Below are 21,385 nucleotides of genomic sequence, written 5' to 3'. Positions count from 1 at the left end.
CAGAATTCCGCAGTACCGGAAGTGGTGAGGTTTAATGTCGGCTAAAAGGACCGTTAGAGCCGCTGAGTGTGACAGACGGCTTTGGGAGAGTGAAGCTGCTTTGTGTAGAAAATTAATGTAAAACTCTTTTCCTTTTTTTTTTTAAAAAAAAAAACTATTTTGTTTTTTTCTTATGGAATGAGACACGTTTTTGTAGTAAGGAATTATTTTTATACGGTTTAATCCGAGACGAGGAGAATTCTGTACTGGATACCAGGGTAGGTGAAGCTAACTAGCTAGCTAACTAACTAACTAACTAACTAACTAACTAACTTGCATTACTTCAGTGGGTTTAATTGTTGATATGAAGATTCCCTGAATCATGTTTTTAATGCCTTTATATTACTGAGAACATGTTAAACACTGTAGTTTGCTTCTTCTTAGCTGTTCTGCTTAGTTTAAGTCTCAAATGTTTAACAGTAAATGTTTACTTTTACTTTATTTGTCCTAGTCTGGCTGAGTTACTGTGTTGTTAGTAAACAAACAGACAAACAAACAAAAACAATAAACAGAAGTTGATCCTTCTCTTTTTTCCTCCCCTCTAACACTTCTTTATCCTGGACTGTATGGAGCTGTCAGACATGAGCTTTCTTTATGTGGTGATTTTTAAGCTCATCAGTCACCTGTTGATGTTTTTAAAAGTGATCCAACTTCAGTCAGTTTCAGACCCTGTTACAGATATAATTGATCTGAACGACTTAATGAAGCGATAAAACACACCGTGTCTTGCTCTTATATGTCCAATAGTCAACAGTTACTCTTATGACAACAAGGAAAATAATCATCTTGTTGTCTTGCTTTTATAGGTCCAATAAACAACAGTTACTCTGACGACAACAAGTTGTCGTCAGAGTAACTGTTGATTATTGGACCTATAAAAGCAAGACAACAAGATGATTATTTTCCTATAACAACACGTCACGTATTTTCCTATAAGAACACGTCACGTATATTGATCTATCTCACGTGATCTACGGTTAGGGTTAATTCCTGCTATCTATCTGTCTGTCTGTCTGTCTGTCTGTCTGTCTGTTGGTCGATCGATCGATCGATCGGTCTCTTTTTAAACCGACGAGAGAAAGAATCTCTGCTGATCCTTTGACAGAGAAAAGCACAATGTTTTTTTTTTGTCCTGAAGAAAACTTCGATCGTTATATAATCATCACCAGAGGGAAAAACCAACAACACACGGCTTTCATTTCATCTGCATTAATAACGCGTTAATGCTCGTCGACAAAAGTTTTCTAAAAGTTCCTGTTAGACAAGATGTCTGTCTGGCACATCGGTGTAGCGTATATAAAATGAGCTTCACACGTGGTTTAGTTTCAGTTTATGGCCAGTTCTTGTCCTCGTGAGTTGACTCTGATAGTCTAACATCAGAATACGATTTCGAGCTATTACTTTTTTGAGAATGAGCAGAAGGCGTGAGATCCCGTGTGGTCACAGAATGATGAAATGCTAGTCTTCTGTCACTTCTCAAGGGGGGAAAAAAATGAACGGAAATGCAACACTGTTTCTAGATTTGTAGACCTCAAGGTTTCGGCTGACATAAGAACTCTGACGAATCGCTCGGTTGGTTGTTTCTCTAATTGACACATCAGGACGAAATCAGACTGACTAAGTGGAAACTTCTTTTGGGGGAAATCCGAAAGTCGACAGTTGATTTCCCAGCTCTCGATTTTTAAAAACTTTTTTTTGTTTCTATTCCCTTCCTTTTAACCTTCAGTAGAGTTCAGAATATTGTATATTATTTTTTATATATATATAAATTTATTTATATAATATATTCTCCCCGTGCCTCGGGGGTTTCCTCCGGGTACTCCGGTTTCCTCCCCGGTCCAAAGACATGCATGGTAGCTTGATTGGCATCTCTGGAAAATTGTGCGTAGTGTGTGAGTGTGTGTGTGAGTGAATGAGAGAGTGTGTGTGCCCTGCGATGGGTTGGCACTCCGTCCAGGGTGTATCCTGCCTCGATGCCCGATGACGCCTGAGATAGGCACAGGCTCCCCGTGACCCGAGGTAGTTCGGATAAGCGGTAGAAAATGAATGAATGAATGAATTATATTATTCAGCCTGATAAGTTTGTATTTATTTCTGTTGTGGGGGAAAAAAAAGCATAGAGTTTATTTCTTTCTATACACAGTAAAGATTACAGTAAACAGTTTTACTAATGATGTTCCTGAAAATTTCTGACCTTTTAGACATACATGTTTTCAAACAGAGATGTTTAAAGGATGTTTCATTCAATCCTGTGTCATAGATAAATTTGTGTATGAGTGGTGATGAAAAAAAGACAACTTCCTAAAATGCCAAGAGGAAGAGATTTTTTAGAGGAACCGGATTGATTAAGAGAACCAAATGCTAACGTTGGAGATCATGTTTCCTGGGGAGAAGCGCTGAGGTTTAGTGTTATGTGAGGTGATGTTGGTAAGACAGTATATTGGAGATGAAAGATTTCAAGACTTTCAGCTTTAATCTGTGGGTATATGAATCCAAAATCAGGTGACTCCGGTGTTAGAATAACAGCAGAACAGAATAACCGCCTTTTTAAGGGAACAGAAATTATCAGTCATTTGTCCGCTTCCTTTTCTGTCTCTCCATTATTTCCCCCTCACGAGTTCCTAAGCTGATGTCAAGCGTAGTGTTTGCTACTGGAATTTCTTGCTGTTCAATATCACCGTGAAGTCCACAGAGCTGTCACTGCCAATGAAGTGAGCCAGCATCGAGCTGATAAATCAAAACAAGCCAGAGAAAGTGACTGCAAAAATATCGCACGTGCCCAAATCCACTAATTTGGTTCATTCTTTAAAAGAACAAGCTCACTTTTGAGCTCAGGAACATCTAAAGCTTGCTTGTTGGACTAAAGGAAGCCATAGTGATGGAGGACATGACGGTACTTTCCTTGATGAAGTCTGCGTCAATTTCAACAATCAAGAGAAGACATCACTAGTGTTTACCACAGGATGTCAAAAACTTGTGCAGAACGAACACATTTCTCAAAGTCAGACTGAGGTAATTAAGATATAGTTAGCAGGTTTTCTTTGTTTTGCCATCTTGACTTTTCAGAATCCTGTACTGTCCTTCGATTGGTGGATGTTGGGTTATTATCACACTTAACATTTCCCAGACTCGAGAGCGGTCCAGCAAGCCAATCCCTGCTCTGTTGTAAACCGTGGACCGGGGCTTCAATCTGTCGCACCAGGCTGTGGTACAATCTGCATCACCGATCTCGAGTAATCTTTGTCACATCGCTTACTGTTTCCGCTTTTGTGATTCAGGGCAAAGTCATTATAGTCTGCACATGGTGTCTGCTCTGTGCTTGCAGGTGCTGAAGGTATATATGGTGACATACAGTAGGCTGTCCTTCCCTCTCAAACAGGAAACAGAGTAGCATTTTGCAAAAGTATGTATGGAATTGTAGTGTGAAAGCAAACCTGCGATATTAGTCTATATCAAACTTGTCCCCAAACAAGCCCAAGAGCAAATCTGCTCTTGATGAGCAACATAGCATAAATTTCTTCCGCTACACTGCAGCAACTTCACCATCATATGTCTTTGTTCAAACCGGTACTAAAGGCCTGACTGTGGAATAACTTTACGTTTCGATCGATTTTGAGAAAAGCGAACAAGAAACATCCAAGCAGCAACTACGCGGACAGTCCCGGGTGGACGGACGAGCTTCGTTACAACCTCCTTCCTTCGCGAAGCCGACGATTTCCCCTCCTGTGCTGGAGCATGTGTGTGAGCGCTATCATGGCTAATCATATTGTGTTTGGAAAGTCCTTCAGAATTTGTGGCCAAGTGTCTTGTTTTTAGGAGAAAACGGGCAGGAAACTGAAGATTAGTTGAAAACAAAAGCTGTTTGGTTTGGCTTTTAGAACTGGCAGGACTCTAACACACGCTCTTTCTGCCGACCTCTGACCTTCTTGTTGTGCTGCGTTATTTTGGGAAAGCATATATAGCCTAACACGATGTTATTAGATTCGCTTTAGTTCAGTGCTCGCTAGCAAAACAAATCTGTTAGCTGACTTTGCAGGACTGGGCATTGTATAGGCTCTTAAAATATACGATTTCAAACAAAACAGGAGCGTAGCAGCGGCTTCGTTCTGTGATTTCACTCTCTCTAAAGGGAGTCTTTATCCCGTGTGTTAACGGAGCCTCGCGACAGCCGGCCTCTCCCCGCTCTCCAACCTTACATGGAAAAAGTATTTCTCACCCTCAGTCACTTACTGTAACGGGTGTGAGCACGAGAGCGGACGTCGCTCTGACTTTATATTCAGCTTGCATTCAATAATATCGTGCACGTATCTAGTTGGAGGAGTTACAGAACCCCAGATGGATTTAAGACAGATTTCGGATACAGTAGATCTGTACTTCTTACATTTGCGAATGAACGATAGAGAAGGCGGTTATCACTACATCGCTAGAGCAGAGAAGGGAAAAGTCGACCTATACGTACAAGAACGGGATGAAGCCATGCAGAATAAATTTACGGTGATTGAAACCTTCTCAAAATGAAGCACGCGGAAAATCCTGCTGATTTCCATGCCGATTTCCCCTCACCACCATGTCGTCCACTTTCCCCGTCTTTTAAATTATTCTTCATGTTTGAAAGACCAACAAAAAAAAAAATTGTAAACCCGAGAAAGAATCATGGAACCACGGAAATACAAACAAACGAGAAACACAAGAAATTTTTTTTTTTGTGATATTTCTAAAGCTAAAAACTCCTGTGCAAAATAATTTGATATATACTGTATATTTCGTTATGAAAGTAATGAATGTGATATTTATTCATCCATCTGTTCTGTTCCTTTTTTTTAATCCTCTTCTTATTGTTGCGACACTGGCCACATCCTCATTGGTTCTGATTCAGGTAAAGGTCACTCGAATATTAACTTCTAGCTTCCGTCAGTGCACCCGGTTAAACCCGGTTACGAGTCTCTGCACTTGTTCAGAGCTCTGAGCCGTCGACGTCGGTGTTCCCTGCTGGTGTTCCAGTCAGTGTGATATGAGCTGTTATGAGCTGTTAATGAAGTGATGTCATAGGAACAGGACGAGTCCACAGGTTTCTGTTTCCAAATCCACAGCTGCTTTGTGTTTGCGAGGTCATGCTCACACTCTTCCACACCCCTGGGCTCTGCTCCAGGTTGATCCCGCTGTGATCTCTCTCTCTCACACACACACACACACACACACACACATATACGTGTCCTGATCTCACTCTCCTCTGTCTCTTGTTACCTTTAGACGGCGGAGCTGATTGGTGAAGTGATCCTGCCATGCGTGAATACAAGCTTGTGGTGTTGGGCTCTGGAGGTGTGGGCAAGTCTGCACTGGTGAGTAAAAAACACTGCACAGGGCTGTTAAAGGAAAACAATCAACAACCGGATCGGATGTGCAACGGAATTACCGTTTCCACCCTGAAGTTAAATATTTTCCAGTTACCACACGGCCTAGTGCTCGACGATTAATACAGTTCCTTAGAGCGAATATTCTAACAAGCTTTTCTAATGAAAGGTTGTATGTTTGTTTTTATATATAGACGAGTGAGAAGTAAATATAGAGATGCAGATCAAACATGGATTAATGCTACTAATGAAAAGGATAAACACAGCCTTCGTGCTCTGATAAACGTACATGTAGGAAAAACAGCTAGCTAAACAGCAGCGCTGCGCCACGTACTGACCTCGTAACAAGGAAACGTCACTTAAAGGTGGTCTCCTTTGCTTCAGAAAACTGCGTGGGAATGCCAAACAAAACAAAAGTAACGTGTAGCCAATGAGCAGAAAGGGGCGGGTCTTGTCAATATGCGGCGGAGAGAGTGTTCAGTGCGCATGTGTGACGTTAGCAGAAAGCGGTTTTAACATCGACATGGAGGATAAAAACAAAGAAAGAAAGCGAAGAAAGGCTTACGATAAGGCAAGAAGTAGGACGTGTTAATATAGTATAGTAACAGCATTTAGCTCAAGAGTTACTGACTCGGAAAACTCGAATCTGTGAATATGCGGCCAACTTACAACAGAGAGGCAGCTACAACCGTGTTTTGTGTAGTAACAACGTTTAGCTCAGGAGTTATTGACTCTGGAAACTCCGACCTGTGAATATGTGGCCGACTTTACTTAAGACGCCGAGGCGCTTTTTTCCTTCTCGATAGGTGAGTAACGTTGGTTTTGCTTTGTTACACAGAACTAATATATGCCTTTGTCCTTTACATCATTATGCTTGTGTGGCATTTTTGCTTGTTTGTTTATCTGCAATCGTATTGTTCTTCCCTTCAGCTATGATAAAGTCACATTTCTTTCCATTAGTTGCCTGGGTTACGTATGTATGTGTGGGCGGAGCTATCGATACAGGGGCGGGGCCCATTTGGGCTAGGGGCGTGTTTGTTTTGGTGATTTCAAATGTCAACATTGGCTTTCAAACAACAGAGACCCCACCTTTAATGGATATGGAACCGTCAGTCATGATTAGGTCTATTTATTTTTTTTATTTATTTTTTTTACCGTACAGCGTGAAATCCTGAAGGGATTATTAATAGCTGCTGTAACACAAGTAATCACAGGAATGTTGTTAACCACATTAAACATAACTATAAACAGATGGAAATTAGTTTGTTAATAAATATAAAGTTGTTCTTGTTGTTAAGTTGAGGAACGCAACACTTCAGGACGTGCTGTTGTTGGAAGATTAAGCCCGCTTCATCACTCCGCTCCATTATTGATCGAGTTCCTGTACCATCACCTCCGCAAGCAGTTTTTATGCCAATGAGATTTGTGTTCTGATTAATGACGTGTAAGTTTTGCAAATGAAGTTGACTTCTACGTTTGTGTCGTGTTTCACAGACAGTACAGTTTGTCCAGGGCATCTTCGTCGAGAAGTATGACCCCACAATAGAAGACTCCTACAGAAAGGTAGTTTGTGCTTCTCTGCTCACTACCTAAACCCAGATTTTTCCAAGTCTCATCGCTCTCTAATGTATCGTTAACTTTCTCTTCTTTTCCCCGTATAGCAAGTGGAAGTGGACGGGCAGCAGTGCATGCTGGAGATTCTGGACACAGCCGGCACAGTAAGTGGCACCGAGCTCCGTTCTGGCTCCTTATTTTCACCGAAAACGAATTTCAGCAGTTTTGTGTGTAGCGAATGTGGTTAGCTCAGAGTAATAACTCTCAACCACATGGAGGAGAAGTCAACTGAGGTGACATTAGTGCAGGAAACGGGGCTAGACGTGAATATCTCATACAGTGAAACTGGTGATTTATCAGCCATGCTAAAGCTCGATTCTGGTAGTAGAGAAGTTTCACTGTCTTAGTTTTATATATAAAGACTGACTTAATTTTGGGGATCAATAGAAATTATTTACAATAAAACAGTGTTCTGGGGGCACGGTGGCTTAGTGGTTAGCACGTTCGCCTCACACCTCCAGGGTTGGGGGTTCGATTCCCACCTCCGCCTTGTGTGTGTGGAGTTTGCATGTTCTCCCCGTGCCTCGGGGGTTTCCTCCGGGTACTCCAGTTTCCTCCCCATGCAAAGACATGCATGGTAGGTTGACTGGCATCTCTGGAAAATTGTCCATAGTGTGTGAGTGAATGAGTGTGTGTGTGTGTTCCCTGCGATGGGTTGGCACTCTGTCCAGGGTGTATCAAGTCAAGTCAAGTCAAGTTTTTCTTTATTGTCAACTCTTTCACATGTACAATATATACACAAAAAAGAATCGAAAATGTACTTCTCTCAGTCCCAAGGTGCAAAATATTAGCAATGAAATTTAAATAAAGTGCAAAGCACATGTAAAATAAGCAGACCAATGCTGCACAAAGTGACTGGTGCATGTTTCCTTATGTTAGTGGGAGGGGGAGTGGAAGGGATGTGGGATCTGAAGGGGAGTGTTGGCTTCATAGATCTGTGGAGCCTGTGGCAGAAAAGAGAAGTGGAGGCAAGTTTGAGAGTGAGTTCAGCTTCCTGATAGCCTGATGAATGAAGCTGTCCTTCAATCTGTTGGTCCTGGCCCGGAGACTCCGCAGTCTCCTCCCTGATGGCAGCAGACTGAAGAAGCTGTGTAATGGGTGGGATCACCTGCAATGCAGAGGGCTTTTCGGGTGAGACGGGTCGCGTAAATGTCCTGGAGGGAGGGGAGAGAGACACCAATAATCCTCTCAGCTGCTCTCACTATGCGCTGTAGATATGTAGACTAAGCGCTCCTGCCTCGATGCCCGATGACGCCTGAGATAGGCACAGGCTCCCCGTGAAAATGAATGAAAACAATGTTCAGGAGGCTTCTACATTCCTCTAGGGTCCAGGACTGCTAACAACCTGCAGACAGTAGAGTAGAAAGAAAAAAAAGGGAAAGTCTTAAAATACAGTTTGTACTAAAATTAAGGTTTTTCAAAATATTTTGGCTCTGCCCAAATCCCACCCACCCTCCAGCTCTGACCACCAACCAGGGGGGCAAAGCTCTGTTTCCTCTTAGACAGGTAAAGTCATCCAAGCCCATCTTTTAGATTGGCTGTGTGACTGAGCAGACTAACACTCTCGGAGTAAAGCACTCTCAGTATCTGCTCTCTTCCGTGTGTATATATAAACTCAGAAGCCTACCACTGTGATTGACAGAAAAGAGACCAATGCCAATGCTTGTACCAATTCTACCCTGAAAGCACAACCAATTACGGACGACCGCGGCAACGTCCGGGACTCGAACATGTGATTCCAATCAGTTTGTCTGATCCCATCAGTTGCCTGAAGTCTTATGAATCATTCGCTTTCTAAACATTATTCCTGAACACTGGGTGTTTATTGCACTACGGATGTTATACCGTATATGTAGTGAACAGGAAGCCTTCTGAAGAAAAAAAGATAAAGAAGCCAAATGTCAGTGATGTGTAAACATTACTGTGGAGAAATAAATCCAAACTAATCTCAAAGTTTATGATGAGTGTAATATTCTCATTTATTTATTCTGTGACAGTAAAACCTTTTAGACTCGTGTAATATTTCACCGTTTCTATGAGTTTGTAAACGGAATGCACTTTTAAAGCAATTTTTCATTTTTATCAGTAAAAATGTTTCCTTTCCCGTAACAGGAGCAGTTCACGGCGATGAGAGACCTGTACATGAAGAACGGCCAGGGCTTCGCTCTCGTCTACTCCATCACAGCGCAGTCCACGTTTAACGACCTGGCGGACCTCAGGGAACAGATCCTGCGAGTAAAGGATACAGAAGATGTAAGTAAAGACTTAGCAGGGAGTTTATGTACAGCACATGATGCACAACATGTACTGAAAATATCAAAAGCCAACCGTAACATCTCCCAAATATCTCTTTAATCAGACTCCTGCTTGTGTACCGACTGGTAAGTGGCATGTATATATCGAGCGAGCGAAACCCCTCCGCCTTTGCTCATCCTCGAGCTATGGCAGTTAAAGGATGCCCTTTTATGGACATGTGTGATGGGAATGTAGTGAGAGTCGAGGATAAAACCCCGGAGTAATTAGAGTCGTCTTTGCATCCTAATACTGTATCATGGCCTTCATATGAGAGTATAATTTAAACAAAGTGTGAGTGTGTGAGAAAGCGAGCGAGCGTGTGTGTGTGTGTGTGTGTGTGTGTGTGTGTAAGTGAGCGAGCGTGTGTGTGTGTGTGTGTAAGTGAGCGAGCGTGTGTGTGTGTGTAAGTGAGCGAGCGTGTGTGTGTGTGTGTGTGTGTGTAAGTGAGCGAGCGTGTGTGTGTGTGTGTGTGTGTGTGTGTGTTAGTGAGCGAGCGTGTGTGTGTGTGTGTGTGTGTGTAAGTGAGCGAGCGTGTGTGTGTGTGTAAGTGAGCGAGCGTGTGTGTGTGTAAGTGAGCGAGGGTGTGTGGGTGTGTGTGTGTGTGTGAGTGAGCTAGCGTGTGTGTGTGTGTGTGTGTGTAAGTGAGCGAGCGTGTGTGTGTGTGTGTGTGTAAGTGAGCGAGCGTGTGTGTGTGTGTGTGTGTGTGTGAGTGTGTGTGTAAATGAGCGAGCGTGTGTGTGTAAGTGAGCGAGCGTGTGTGTGTGTGTGTGTGTAAGTGAGCGAGCGTGTGTGTGTGTGTGTGTGTGTAAGTGAGCGAGCGTGTGTGTGTGTGTGTGTGTGTGTGTAAGTGAGCGAGCGTGTGTGTGTAAGTGAGCGAGCGTGTGTGTGTAAGTGAGCGAGCGTGTGTAAGTGAGCGAGCGTGTGTGTGTAAGTGAGCGAGCGTGTGTGTGTGTGTGTGTGTGTGTGTGTAAGTGAGCGAGCGTGTGTGTGTAAGTGAGCGAGCGTGTGTGTGTGTGTGTGTGTGTAAGTGAGCGAGCGTGTGTGTGTGTGTGTGTGTGTGTGTGTGTGTGTAAGTGAGCGAGCGTGTGTGTGTAAGTGAGCGAGCGTGTGTGTGTGTGTGTGTGTAAGTGAGTGAGCGTGTGTGTGTGTGTGTGTGTGTGTGTGTGTGTGTGTAAGTGAGTGAGCGAGCGAGTGTGTGTGTGTGTGTGTGTGTGTGTGAGTGAGCGAGCGAGTGTGTGTGTGTGTGTGTGTGTAAGTGAGTGAGCGAGCGAGCGTGTGTGTGTGTGTGTGTGTAAGTGAGCGAGCGAGCATGTGTGCGTGTGTGTGTGTGTAAGTGAGCGAGCGAGCGTGTGTGTGTGTAAGTGAGCGAGCGAGCGTGTGTGTGTGTGTGTGTGTAAGTGAGCGAGCGAGCGTGTGTGTGTGTAAGTGAGCATGTGTGTGTGTGTGTGTAAGTGAGCGAGCGTGTGTGTGTGCGTGTACGTGAGCGAGCGTGCTGTGAGGGAGACATTACCTTTCTGCTAATGTGTCACATGTGCACTGAACCCTCTCCACTGCACATTGAGAAGACACGCCCCTTTCTGCTCATTAGCTACACGTTTGTTTTGTTTTGTTAGTCGGCCCGACTAACATTTTTAAATAATTTAAAGAAAAAAAAATTGTTCTTGCACAGATCTGGAAAATAGTAAAAAAAAAAAAAAAAAATCTGAAAGGTTACAATGAATGGAATATGACCCTTTTTTTTATTTTTAGGTGTGAACGCTGCAGTATTACCGATAATATTAGTGAAAATATTCGAGGTGTTTGTGTGTAATACATATTTCTTCGCATTTAATGAGAATGACCAAAAAGCTTTTTATGACCCAAAAAAAAAAAAAAAAAACCCAAAACCTAGAAATGGTGTAGAATTTTTATGATCGAAGCAAAAGCAAGGCGCCTGACAGTACGAATGTGGACAGAAAGCCGGTTAGAGTCGGGAATTCCTGAGCTGCACTCGCTGATGTGGCTCCGTTAGCGTCCCCGAGGGAACTGCGTTGTGCTTCCTGACTGTTTGGATTTGAAATACTCACATGCAGCCAGTCCAAATATGGTGAGGACCCTTTTTAGTGAGGAGAAGAGAGACGCTCTGTTCATCTTAGCTCTGCAGCAGCGCCATCACGTGTGGCGTTTCTGTAATGTAAATGCCTCATACTCATAATATTCAATGTCCCTAGTATACTGCACAGTCCTCCAGTGATTCTGAAATCCAAGCCGCTACGCAAATATGCAGACAGGAAGTAGACTTTGTCCTTCATAGACATGACTTGGACATGTTTCCCATCAGACTTTTTCCCCCCATCATCTAACATTTTAACAACTTAAACCTGCCATGCTATTCTTGTATATTTAAAGCAGCCCTAAAGTGTAAATCTCCTCTTAAATTCAGACTCAAGCCCAACGTTTATGTAAAATTTATCATACAAGGCATTTAGGGAGCCGTCATTTAGATCCCTCTGATTCATCTCCAAGGCGTTAGTTTAAAGTCACCTCTGAGATTAGGTGTCATGACGCCTAGAAATTTTGGGTGCTTAGCTACATAATGTTACACTGCTTATGTTACTGATCAATTTTTTATTCATCTAGATTCGACTCCTTATATATAAATAGCTAAGAATCTAGTTCTCATAGCGGAGACGTGGCAGAAGCGTTCAAACTCCTATTGGTCCTCGGTACTTCAAAGAACATCCATAGATCTTTTCGTTTTATTAAGAGATTGAAACATTAATGTAAACAATTAGAAGCAGCTAATTTGTCATTAATCTCTTCACTTTTCCTTCTTTAATGTAGGTGCCGATGATACTGGTTGGTAACAAGTGCGATCTGGAGGACGAGCGAGTGGTGGGAAAGGAGCAGGGACAGAATCTGGCTCGGCAGTGGAACCACTGTGCCTTTCTAGAGTCCTCTGCAAAATCGAAGATCAACGTCCTCGACGTAAGCCCCGGTGTTCATAGGCTTCCGTGATGACCACATAAGCCCTCATTAACAACAGATAGAAACCTACCATGTGCCTCGTTTTCATCTATTGAGCTGAATTTCGTTTAGAGATCGGCACAGGAGCTTTAGCACAAATAAGTGTAGGCAGTGTTTTATTAACCTTTTAGTCTTAGATTGTTCAGCTAGCTGATATTTGCTAGTTAGCAGTACAGCAGATTTTATTTGAGCTTTAGTGTCTTGTGTTGACGTGCTTTACGAATAAATTTAACTCGGTAGTATACGAGTTTGTCCAAATGGTCATATATTTGTTGAAACTATAAGCAGTAAGTGATTTATCCACTCTTAACTATGATATAGCTAAAGACCGGACTACATTTCTCAAAAGTATTCATCCGGAGCCGACGAACAAATTGTAAATGCAACAAAATGTCCACTAGGAGGCGACATCCACTTTTGATGTAAGGTGAAATGGTGCATAAACCTTTCTGAAGGTTTATTCTGGTTGTATCTTGTTTACGGGAATTAAACAACTCCGTTTCCCTGATTGTGCTTTTATGTCAGGTTTAGTTTGAACGACAGATGACACACATTTGAACAAGGCACAGCTTAGGGCTTATATAGGTTTAATGTATTCCTATGAACCCTGCCCTTGAGCAAAGTGTTACTCAACATCTAATCTGTTTAATAGGCCTGAGAGTTTTCATAACCGTGTCACTTCCTCTTCCTGTAGATCTTCTATGACTTGGTCAGACAGATCAATAGAAAAACACCAGTGGAAAAGAAGAAAGCGAAGAAGAAATCCAACTGCGTGCTCCTGTAGTGTCTCCTCCTCCCTACAGCACCTCGGAGCCAGGTACATTTACCTCAGCTCTCCTTCACACCGCACATCATAATGTTACATTTCGATTTGTATCAGCATCAGCAATTTACTTTAAAGTCTCCAACTCTGACGCATCCATACAGATCATTCTTAGGCTCAGGGACATCTCAGTCACAGCCATATAACGGATGATGTCATGTATCCAGCGTGTATTTAGCGTTACAGTTCACTTATGGTACCTATTATCTATTGCTGTGACTTTATTGTGGATAACAATGTTCAAATTAACGACTTAGAAAAGTCACAACGAGATACAAGGTCAAACTTACTACTTACCTTCTGCTGAGAATAAGAGTAAGTCAGAATAACGGGATTCCTCATTCTTAATTGGTGTTTTTTATTATTATTATTATTATTATTATCATTATTATTATAATAAAACGAGATATAAATAAACAAACACACTTCTGATTCTAAGTGGTTTGTAAAAGTTAGTGCTGTTCTGCACCTTAACATATATACAGTGCCTTGCAAAAGTATTCATACCCGCTGAACTTTTTCATATTTTGACACATTACAACCACAAACAAAAATGTATTCTATTAGGCTTTTATGCGATCGACCAACACAAAGTGGAACATAATTGTGAAGTGGAAGGAAAATGAACAATGGTGTCCACATTTTATTTTTTTATTTTTATTTTTTTACAAATAAATATCTGAGAAGTGTGGTGTGCGTTTGTATTCAGCCCCCTTTACTCTGATACCTCTAACTAAAAGCCAGTGAAACCAACTGCCTTCAGAAGTCACCTAATTAGTAAATAGAGTGCACCTGTGTAATTTAATCTCAGTATAAATACAGCTGTTCTGTGAAGCCCTCAGAAGTGTGTAAGAGAACATTAGTGAACAAACAGCATCATGAAGACAAACAGAGGTATCAGATTAAAGGGGGCTGAATACAAATGCACACCGCACTTTTCAGATATTTGTAAGAGAAACAAAATTGGACACCATTTATAATTTTCATTCCACTTCACAATTACGCACCGCTTTCTTTCAGTCTATCTCATAAAATCTCAATTGAATACATTTTTTTTCTCTGTGGTTGTAACGTGTCAAAATGTGTAAAAGTTCAGTGGGTATGAATACTTTTCAGCAAGGCACTGTATTCCTATAATGTCCAGAAGATGGCAGCTCATTCGCGGAGTAATGAGGGACGTCAACAATCTGCCAGATTACTGCTTAATAATTTAACGACGAGTACGTCAACCGTTCAACACGTGAAGTTACTTAAATGTCCAATAAAAATAGATGGCGTTTTAGATTAAATACAAAAAATGGTTGAAATATTAGAATTTAAAAAAAAAAAAGGTCCATACACAAAGCATAATCCTTTGTTCCAAAGCAGTCTACACTAAATCTACACATTTCTGTGCTTTCTCCACCCACAGAACGCTGTAACGAAGAACCCCGTTGCCCTGTTTTGGAAGGGTTTTGCCATCCACAGCGAGCGAATCTACAGATCCCGCTGACGGACTTCGAAATCACGTGGAGTCAATTTTATTGTTTTGTTTTTTGTTTTTTTGTTTTTTTTGGAGTCAAGCTCATTTTTCAGTATTCCTCAGGAACACTGAGCATGATATCTTCCATACAATACAAATCCAACAATAAACACACTTTCATGTCACTTTCAAACTAACTTTAACCAGACATCCACCAGAACCGATTCCATCACCCGCTAAAGACTTGGCATTAAAAAGTAAGGACGTTTCATGAGGAAAAGGCCGCATCCTCCGACAGCATCAAGAAAAGAACAATGTTTAGAGGGATTTGGAAGTAAATGTATAACTGTGATCCATAATTATTTGAACTAACATTTCAGTACCTAAAGATTTCACTCGTATTTTTATTATTATTTTAAACTGTCTTTAAGAAGAGTTCTAATTTCCGGTTACATTTCAGGAACTAATTATCATATTCTTCTTCTCCTCCTCCTCCTCCTCCTCCTTCTTCTTACTATTATTAATATTATTTTATTCTCAGCATGAGCACATGATGTAGATGTTGTAAATGAAATGAAGTTCAAGTGTTGACTCTTTTGAAGTATTTCATTCACAAAACCATTCGTGTTCAAGTTTATATACGAAGGTTCGTAAGTTGTACGTAATTACACACCGTATCCCTTTTTATTAATAAGGACCTGAAACTTGACCCTTGACCTGTGACTGTTTTGTACTCTAGTCACTCAGCTTTCGTAGCTTCTTCCTTAAACATATCCTAATATTCTATTTTTCGGACGTGTAAGACGTTGCACCTTTTTATAGACAGGGGAACAATGGGTAAACTATCAGATGGATTTGTAGGTCTTCTGAGTTTTAAATATATTGTGCTATATCTCCTTTATTCCTTCTCATGTATTTCTGTCAGAAGTCGTTCTGGCTTTTAAGGTTGATTAAATTTTAGTATGTTTTCACTGTATCAGACAATTTGCTCTTTTTTCTTTATCTCTTCTCTCTTAAATCTTTCTCTCAAAGACTTGGGAGAAAACTGAATTTGTCACACAGCTCTGAAATCATGTAGATATAAAATTGTTAAATGAATGCAATCGGAGCGGGGTGATGTGTCTGAAAACCATCGGGAGCGTTCATCTATCTAAAAAAGTGGAGTTACTGTTATTACACTTAAGCTGATTATATATATCAATCATAGCAGGAGGACACATGAAAGAAATCCTGGAAAGAGTCCTGGAGAAACTCCATTCCTCTGAAAGTCCATGCCTGTGTATAGGCCTTTATATATCACGTTACATAATGCATTATAAAGTTTGTTCTTATGAACATTATGAATGTTTGTGATGAATGAAGAATGCACAGTATTATGATGCATTACAGTGCAGGTTCTGGCATCATTTCTTTACTGACTGTTATAATGCAGACAATGTGTTATAGCACATTATAGCAATGCTGTCTGCATTGTACTAATGAACAGATTTAATGTCTAATGTATTCCTTATATGTTCGTACAACTCAAGCTTTATAATGAGTTTGTATGCAAACATAACTTAGTAGTATTTATGAAAATTTTTTACAGGCATTATAAACTATTATCCATGCTTTATAATGCATTGAGTATAGCATTTATAACAATTGTTACAGATTGTTGTTTTTTTTTTAGTTTAAAATTGGTCAGTAACACTTCCAGAAACAAGTCATAATATGCTATAAGGAATTTGACTAAGTTCTAGTCATGTGATTAAGCTCTATAAACTGTCAATATGTAATCATATTTACTCATAAGCATCTACTTAGACTTATTCTGGGCATTATAATGTATTATTATGAACTTATGACATATCCTATATATAAGGCATGAACATAAGATTTATTGGAATCGTTAGCAAAGATTATATACACATACACATTGGGTCTTATGCTCCAAGGAGAACATTATTCATTTTTTTTATGAACAGATAACCTGACATTATAAAATCATAATGGCATAATGGCATAACAAAGTATTTGTGTGTAATTAGAATAACTTCTATGCTTTATGCACCCAGGTATTATAATGTATTATGTATGCAAATGTTATATTGCATTATGAATACAGGATTCATAGAAAGCCCTCTGAGATACATCATCAGGAGAAAGAAGTCAGTGTTCATTCTAGAGATGACTGATTCAATGATTAGGCATGCTCATAACAGATGGCTATAACACATGGTTGCAGTTTTTATTTCAGCCTTTAATAAACCGAGTAGCGCAGCAGGGCGAGAGTCGATGTAACGCCTCCGGCATCGGAAGTTTATCCTCATCAGCTGGCAGCCTGTTGTCAGTGTGGTGGGATTATCACCGTGCTCAGAGGGTCAGCTCTCTCGGGAAAGAGTCACACTGTGGCCATGTCCCTAAATCACCTCACACGCTGCCACTACTGCTAACAGAGTCCAACGAGGCAGTGAGCTGATTTCATGTACAGCACATGAAAGGCATGTGTCATGTTAGGTCAGTCGAGAGGAGCCTTAAACTGTCAAGGACAGTGCAGACTCGGTTTCATTCTGAGCAATGTATTGAAAATTAGTGATCATTTTTCTTTAAGGCACTGTGAATAACGATACATAGAATATACACACAGAATAACTTTAATGATGTCTGATAAAAAACTAGAAAATACAAACATTTAGAAAGCATTATACAAAAAGGCTCCACTTATACAGTAGAGATAGCTTTTGTCAGTTCTGATGTCAAGCTAGTGTCATAACAATCCTATGTCAATCAAAATGTATGTTATGAAGGTCTTATGTAGTAGCCTTATGTGTGTGGTCCGTAATTGTTTCTTGAATTACTTTGTTATTTAAGTTATTCTGTCTTAAGGCCAATGTGCATAAGGCTACACCTTATAGCACCTACATAAGACCTTCAGGAAATGTGATCTCAAACAAATTTACATTCAAAAAGGCTAATACTGTGAAACATCATTTGTCATAAAGTCTGATTTTGTCAATAATGTCAATCTGAAGAATTTTATATAAAAAATGTCATGTAAGAGTTCTGGATCTGCTATGTAGCCTTATGCATACAGCTCCTTATGCATATAAGCTACATAGCACCTAAGTATAACCTTTGTGTCACCTACATACACATTCATAAGGATTATACACAGAGGCTTCATAACGGCTCTCAGCTTTTATGTCAAGCTAAAGAGTCATAACAACCTTATGTCAACCTTTTAAAAACCTCAATCAAGTGTTATGACAACCTCACATAAAAAATGCAAATCTGATGCTTGTATAAATTTTAATTTTGGATTTTTGTCAAGTTTAATGATACATGTGATATACATGTCATGTGGCCTTATGAGCACTGCTCTTAGGTAATATGTTGCAGAAAATAAAGTGAAAGATATAAACTTTGCTTGGAACATGTTAAATATAATGGGAGCTTTTTCAAACGATTCCTCCAAGCTGTGTGGAGAACGGTCTAACCAACCTGCTGATGAGGAGAGACAGGTATGAGACAGGGAGGAGGGATATCCCACGAGGCTTTGCTCTTATCATGTCATGTCCAGTCAGACTTCTCATCTTTGAGGCTGCAGTGAGTTTGACTGTTTTGATCAGCTTCCCTCATTACGAACTTTCTCTAGGATGGATCTGCACTTTGCTGGGTGGAAATGACTCATACCATTTTAGCATGCAACAAAGAACAGCAGGTAAAATAAAATCTGTAAATGTTATAGATTTGGAGTACTGTTGGGACCATGTACTCTCTCAGTTGTACAGGATACACCCCAGAATGCACCCCAGACCTCCTCACGCAGCAATAATACCTGATCTCATTAGTGTTCTTGTAGCTACATGAACACAAATCCCCACATCAACACACCAAAATCCAGTCACAGTTTAGGATATAAAGTGTGTACTATCATGAGTGCCAAAACAGTTGAAGCCATTCTATCGCAGGTATATATTAGTTGGAGGTTTTGTACTTATTCATCTGAGGTACTAAAATGTTAAATGTTCTTTTGCCATCTCACCTATGAGCAAAGCAGGGAAAAGAGGGCAGCTTAAAATAGCCGTTAGCCCTCACACTGAACTAATGGATTTTTCAGCCTAAGACTCCAAAAGTGACAGGAGCATGAAGCTATTTTGGGTGATTTTTTTTTCCCCCTCAGGATGCTACGTGGCTGTCTGGTTGAATATAAATACAGCCTGCCTTTGCTTCACTGAGCCCGGAGAAGATGAACTTTACTTTTATTGCTAAGTTAGATGTTATTTAGTTGCTAATATTTTCCACTCTGTAGCTTATAAGTCATATAAGATCCACTGATATCTGCCAGTATAAATGCTAACACTTACTAGCAAATTTGCCTGATGGGTTTGAAAACACAAAATAATACTCAGGGCTAGTATTAGGTAGTTTGCTAGCAAACTAATTTTTGTATGTTTAATAGCTTAATATAATAATCTGGTTCTAGCTAGCAAGCTAATTTTAATATGCATAACAAAATAATGTTTAGCTCACTGTTAACTGTAGATAAGGCTGCTGTAGATAATGTTGTTGTTTTGTTGTTGGTTTTTTTTTTGTTTTTTTTTACAAAAATACCAGAATCCAATTGAAGCTATATGCTAACTTATTTTTTTTAGCACACTATAATATCTAGCCTAATATCATCCACCTTACTAAAAAACGTAGTAACCATAAATAATTAGCTTATTAATTATAAGCTAATTATAGCTTATTAATTATATTATTGAGAAACATTTTGATTAATTATCTGATTAATTTTAATAAATTTTTATTACAACATATTAAATCAGTGCTAACTAGCATGTGATCTTCCTAGCTAATTTCTTTTATTATTTTTTTATTTGTATTTTTTGTTAATCACACAATATAGTATAGGTTCAGGTGGTAGTAGCTAGTGAACTTATTTCCACTCGCTTGATAATGAGAATATAATAAGGAACATACTTATTAGTTAGAATCCTAGCTAATATGATTAGAAGACAAGAGCTAGCTTAATAGCTAGTTTGCAAGTTTAGCAGAATGGCTAATGCTTAATCATCAACTTGGTAGCTTAAATGTTAGATACAGTAGCTTTCTATCAATCCTGGCTGCTAGTTTTATCTCCACAACATAATGCTAGCCTCATTTTGGTTTATATATAGTCAGCCTAAGCTTAGCTCTTTGGTAGCTTGTTAGCAAAGACATAAAGTCAAGTAATAATTACTGAAGAAGTAATTAGCTGACTAGTTAGAGTTTTAGATAACTTTGGATAAAAATAAGGATTTTTGTGTGTGTGTGTGTGTGTGTGTGTGTGTGTGTGTGTGTGTGTGTGTGTGTGTGTGTGTGTGTGTGTGTGTGTGTGTGTTTATTTAGTCTAAGCTTTGCTATATGAATACAAACCTTTTTTTTTCTTTTTTTTAACTGGGAACCAACAAAAGGTATTTATTGCTAGCACTGGTTCAACTCTTTGCTAAACATCACAAGAATTCATTACAGAAACAGTATCAAAAGCTAGAAACACTAAAACTTTAACAATTGCTTTTACATTTTATGTTGTGTGGAAAACACAAGCTTTAGCTTCGACATCTGCAAACTCTTCAATTTATTTCAAGTAAATCCACCAGAGCTGTTTATTCGAAAGCTGGAGCCACATCAGAGGATGGAGGTGAATTCATAGGCAGATGTTCGAACAAATTTGGATATTGGCCATGTTTCTATTTGCCTCGTTGCCTAACCGCTGCCGTCATCTGTAATCCCGTACCACAAGGGTTAAGGCTCTACCCCACGTCTTTAATTAAGGCTGTAACCGCCGGGCTGAGCAGGCACAGGATAATCACTGCCTGACTGCGTGCATGCTGACACGCAGTGACGGCCCCTGTGCTAATGCCCCGAACCACCCCGCATGCTGATGTGAATTCTGTCATCAGTTTATTTCTTAACGAATGATTAGTGATGTTTATTTTTTTTACACTTCATCTAATGACTTGAACATTCTTCAAAAATAATTTTCCTAACAACTCTTTATTAATCAATGAAATAACACGTAGTCGTAATTTTTATCTATTTTTAGTTACTTTTCATGTTCTGTAGTTCAAATTCATGGAAATATAAAGATCCAGGATGAAAATGCATTTTAAACGTATCTTTTTGTATTGAGGAAATACTCCCTGAGACGTGGAGGAAGATGAGAAAAAAACCTTGAGACGCAAAAGGGAACCCGATCTCATCTCTGGTGACACTGATAGCAATATAATGTGATTATAAATCACTTCCCTTCTAAGTACTATAGGATAAAATGTATTGTGTTTACAGCCACATCATTTTACTACTGCACTTTATTCATTACACACTGACATTAAAAAGCATCTTGACCGGATTTGACTAATAAACACCTCTGATGTACAGCACAAGCTACGGTTTAAATATTTGAAATAAAAAGCTTGGTTCATTTCAGTCATTTGTGTTTCGATAGTATTTCACTAACATGTCTGTAAAGAGTCTGTCTGTGTTTCCCCTTGTTTCTGTCTGCCATCTTTCCCTGATGCTCCGCCCACTCGTTCCTTACCATGGACTCTAATTGCATTCCATCTCTTCCCCAGGTGTTTTGTCTTTGTCTCTGATTGTCTCTGCTTTGTGATTGGTCCCTGTTTACCATATATACACTGTTTGTTCATTCCCCTGTTGTGAGTCGTTGTTGTCGTCTTCTGTCGTCGTCTTCTGTCGTCGTCGTCGTCTTCTGTCGTCGTCGTCTTCTGTCGTCGTCGTCGTCTTTCGTCGTCGTCTTCTGTCGTCGTC

General features: G+C 40.0%; 1 protein-coding gene across 1 annotated transcript; it reads left to right on the top strand.

The window, feature by feature from the left end:
- Positions 1-10: 10 nt before the first annotated feature.
- Positions 11-15,566, top strand: rap1ab (RAP1A, member of RAS oncogene family b). Its single transcript, XM_027167701.2, has 8 exons — positions 11-257; positions 5,290-5,378; positions 6,885-6,953; positions 7,052-7,108; positions 9,117-9,257; positions 12,123-12,266; positions 13,000-13,122; positions 14,540-15,566. The coding sequence occupies exons 2-7, from the start codon at positions 5,322-5,324 to the stop codon at positions 13,087-13,089; spliced, it is 558 nt and encodes a 185-aa protein (XP_027023502.1). The 5' UTR covers positions 11-257; positions 5,290-5,321; the 3' UTR covers positions 13,090-13,122; positions 14,540-15,566.
- The last annotated feature ends 5,819 nt before the right edge of the window (positions 15,567-21,385 follow it).

This window comes from Tachysurus fulvidraco, chromosome 2, assembly GCF_022655615.1.
Source record: "Tachysurus fulvidraco isolate hzauxx_2018 chromosome 2, HZAU_PFXX_2.0, whole genome shotgun sequence".
NCBI classification, from domain to species: Eukaryota; Metazoa; Chordata; class Actinopteri; order Siluriformes; family Bagridae; genus Tachysurus; species Tachysurus fulvidraco.
Note: the sequence above shows the minus strand (reverse complement) of the source record. Positions and strands in the feature narration are given on the sequence as shown.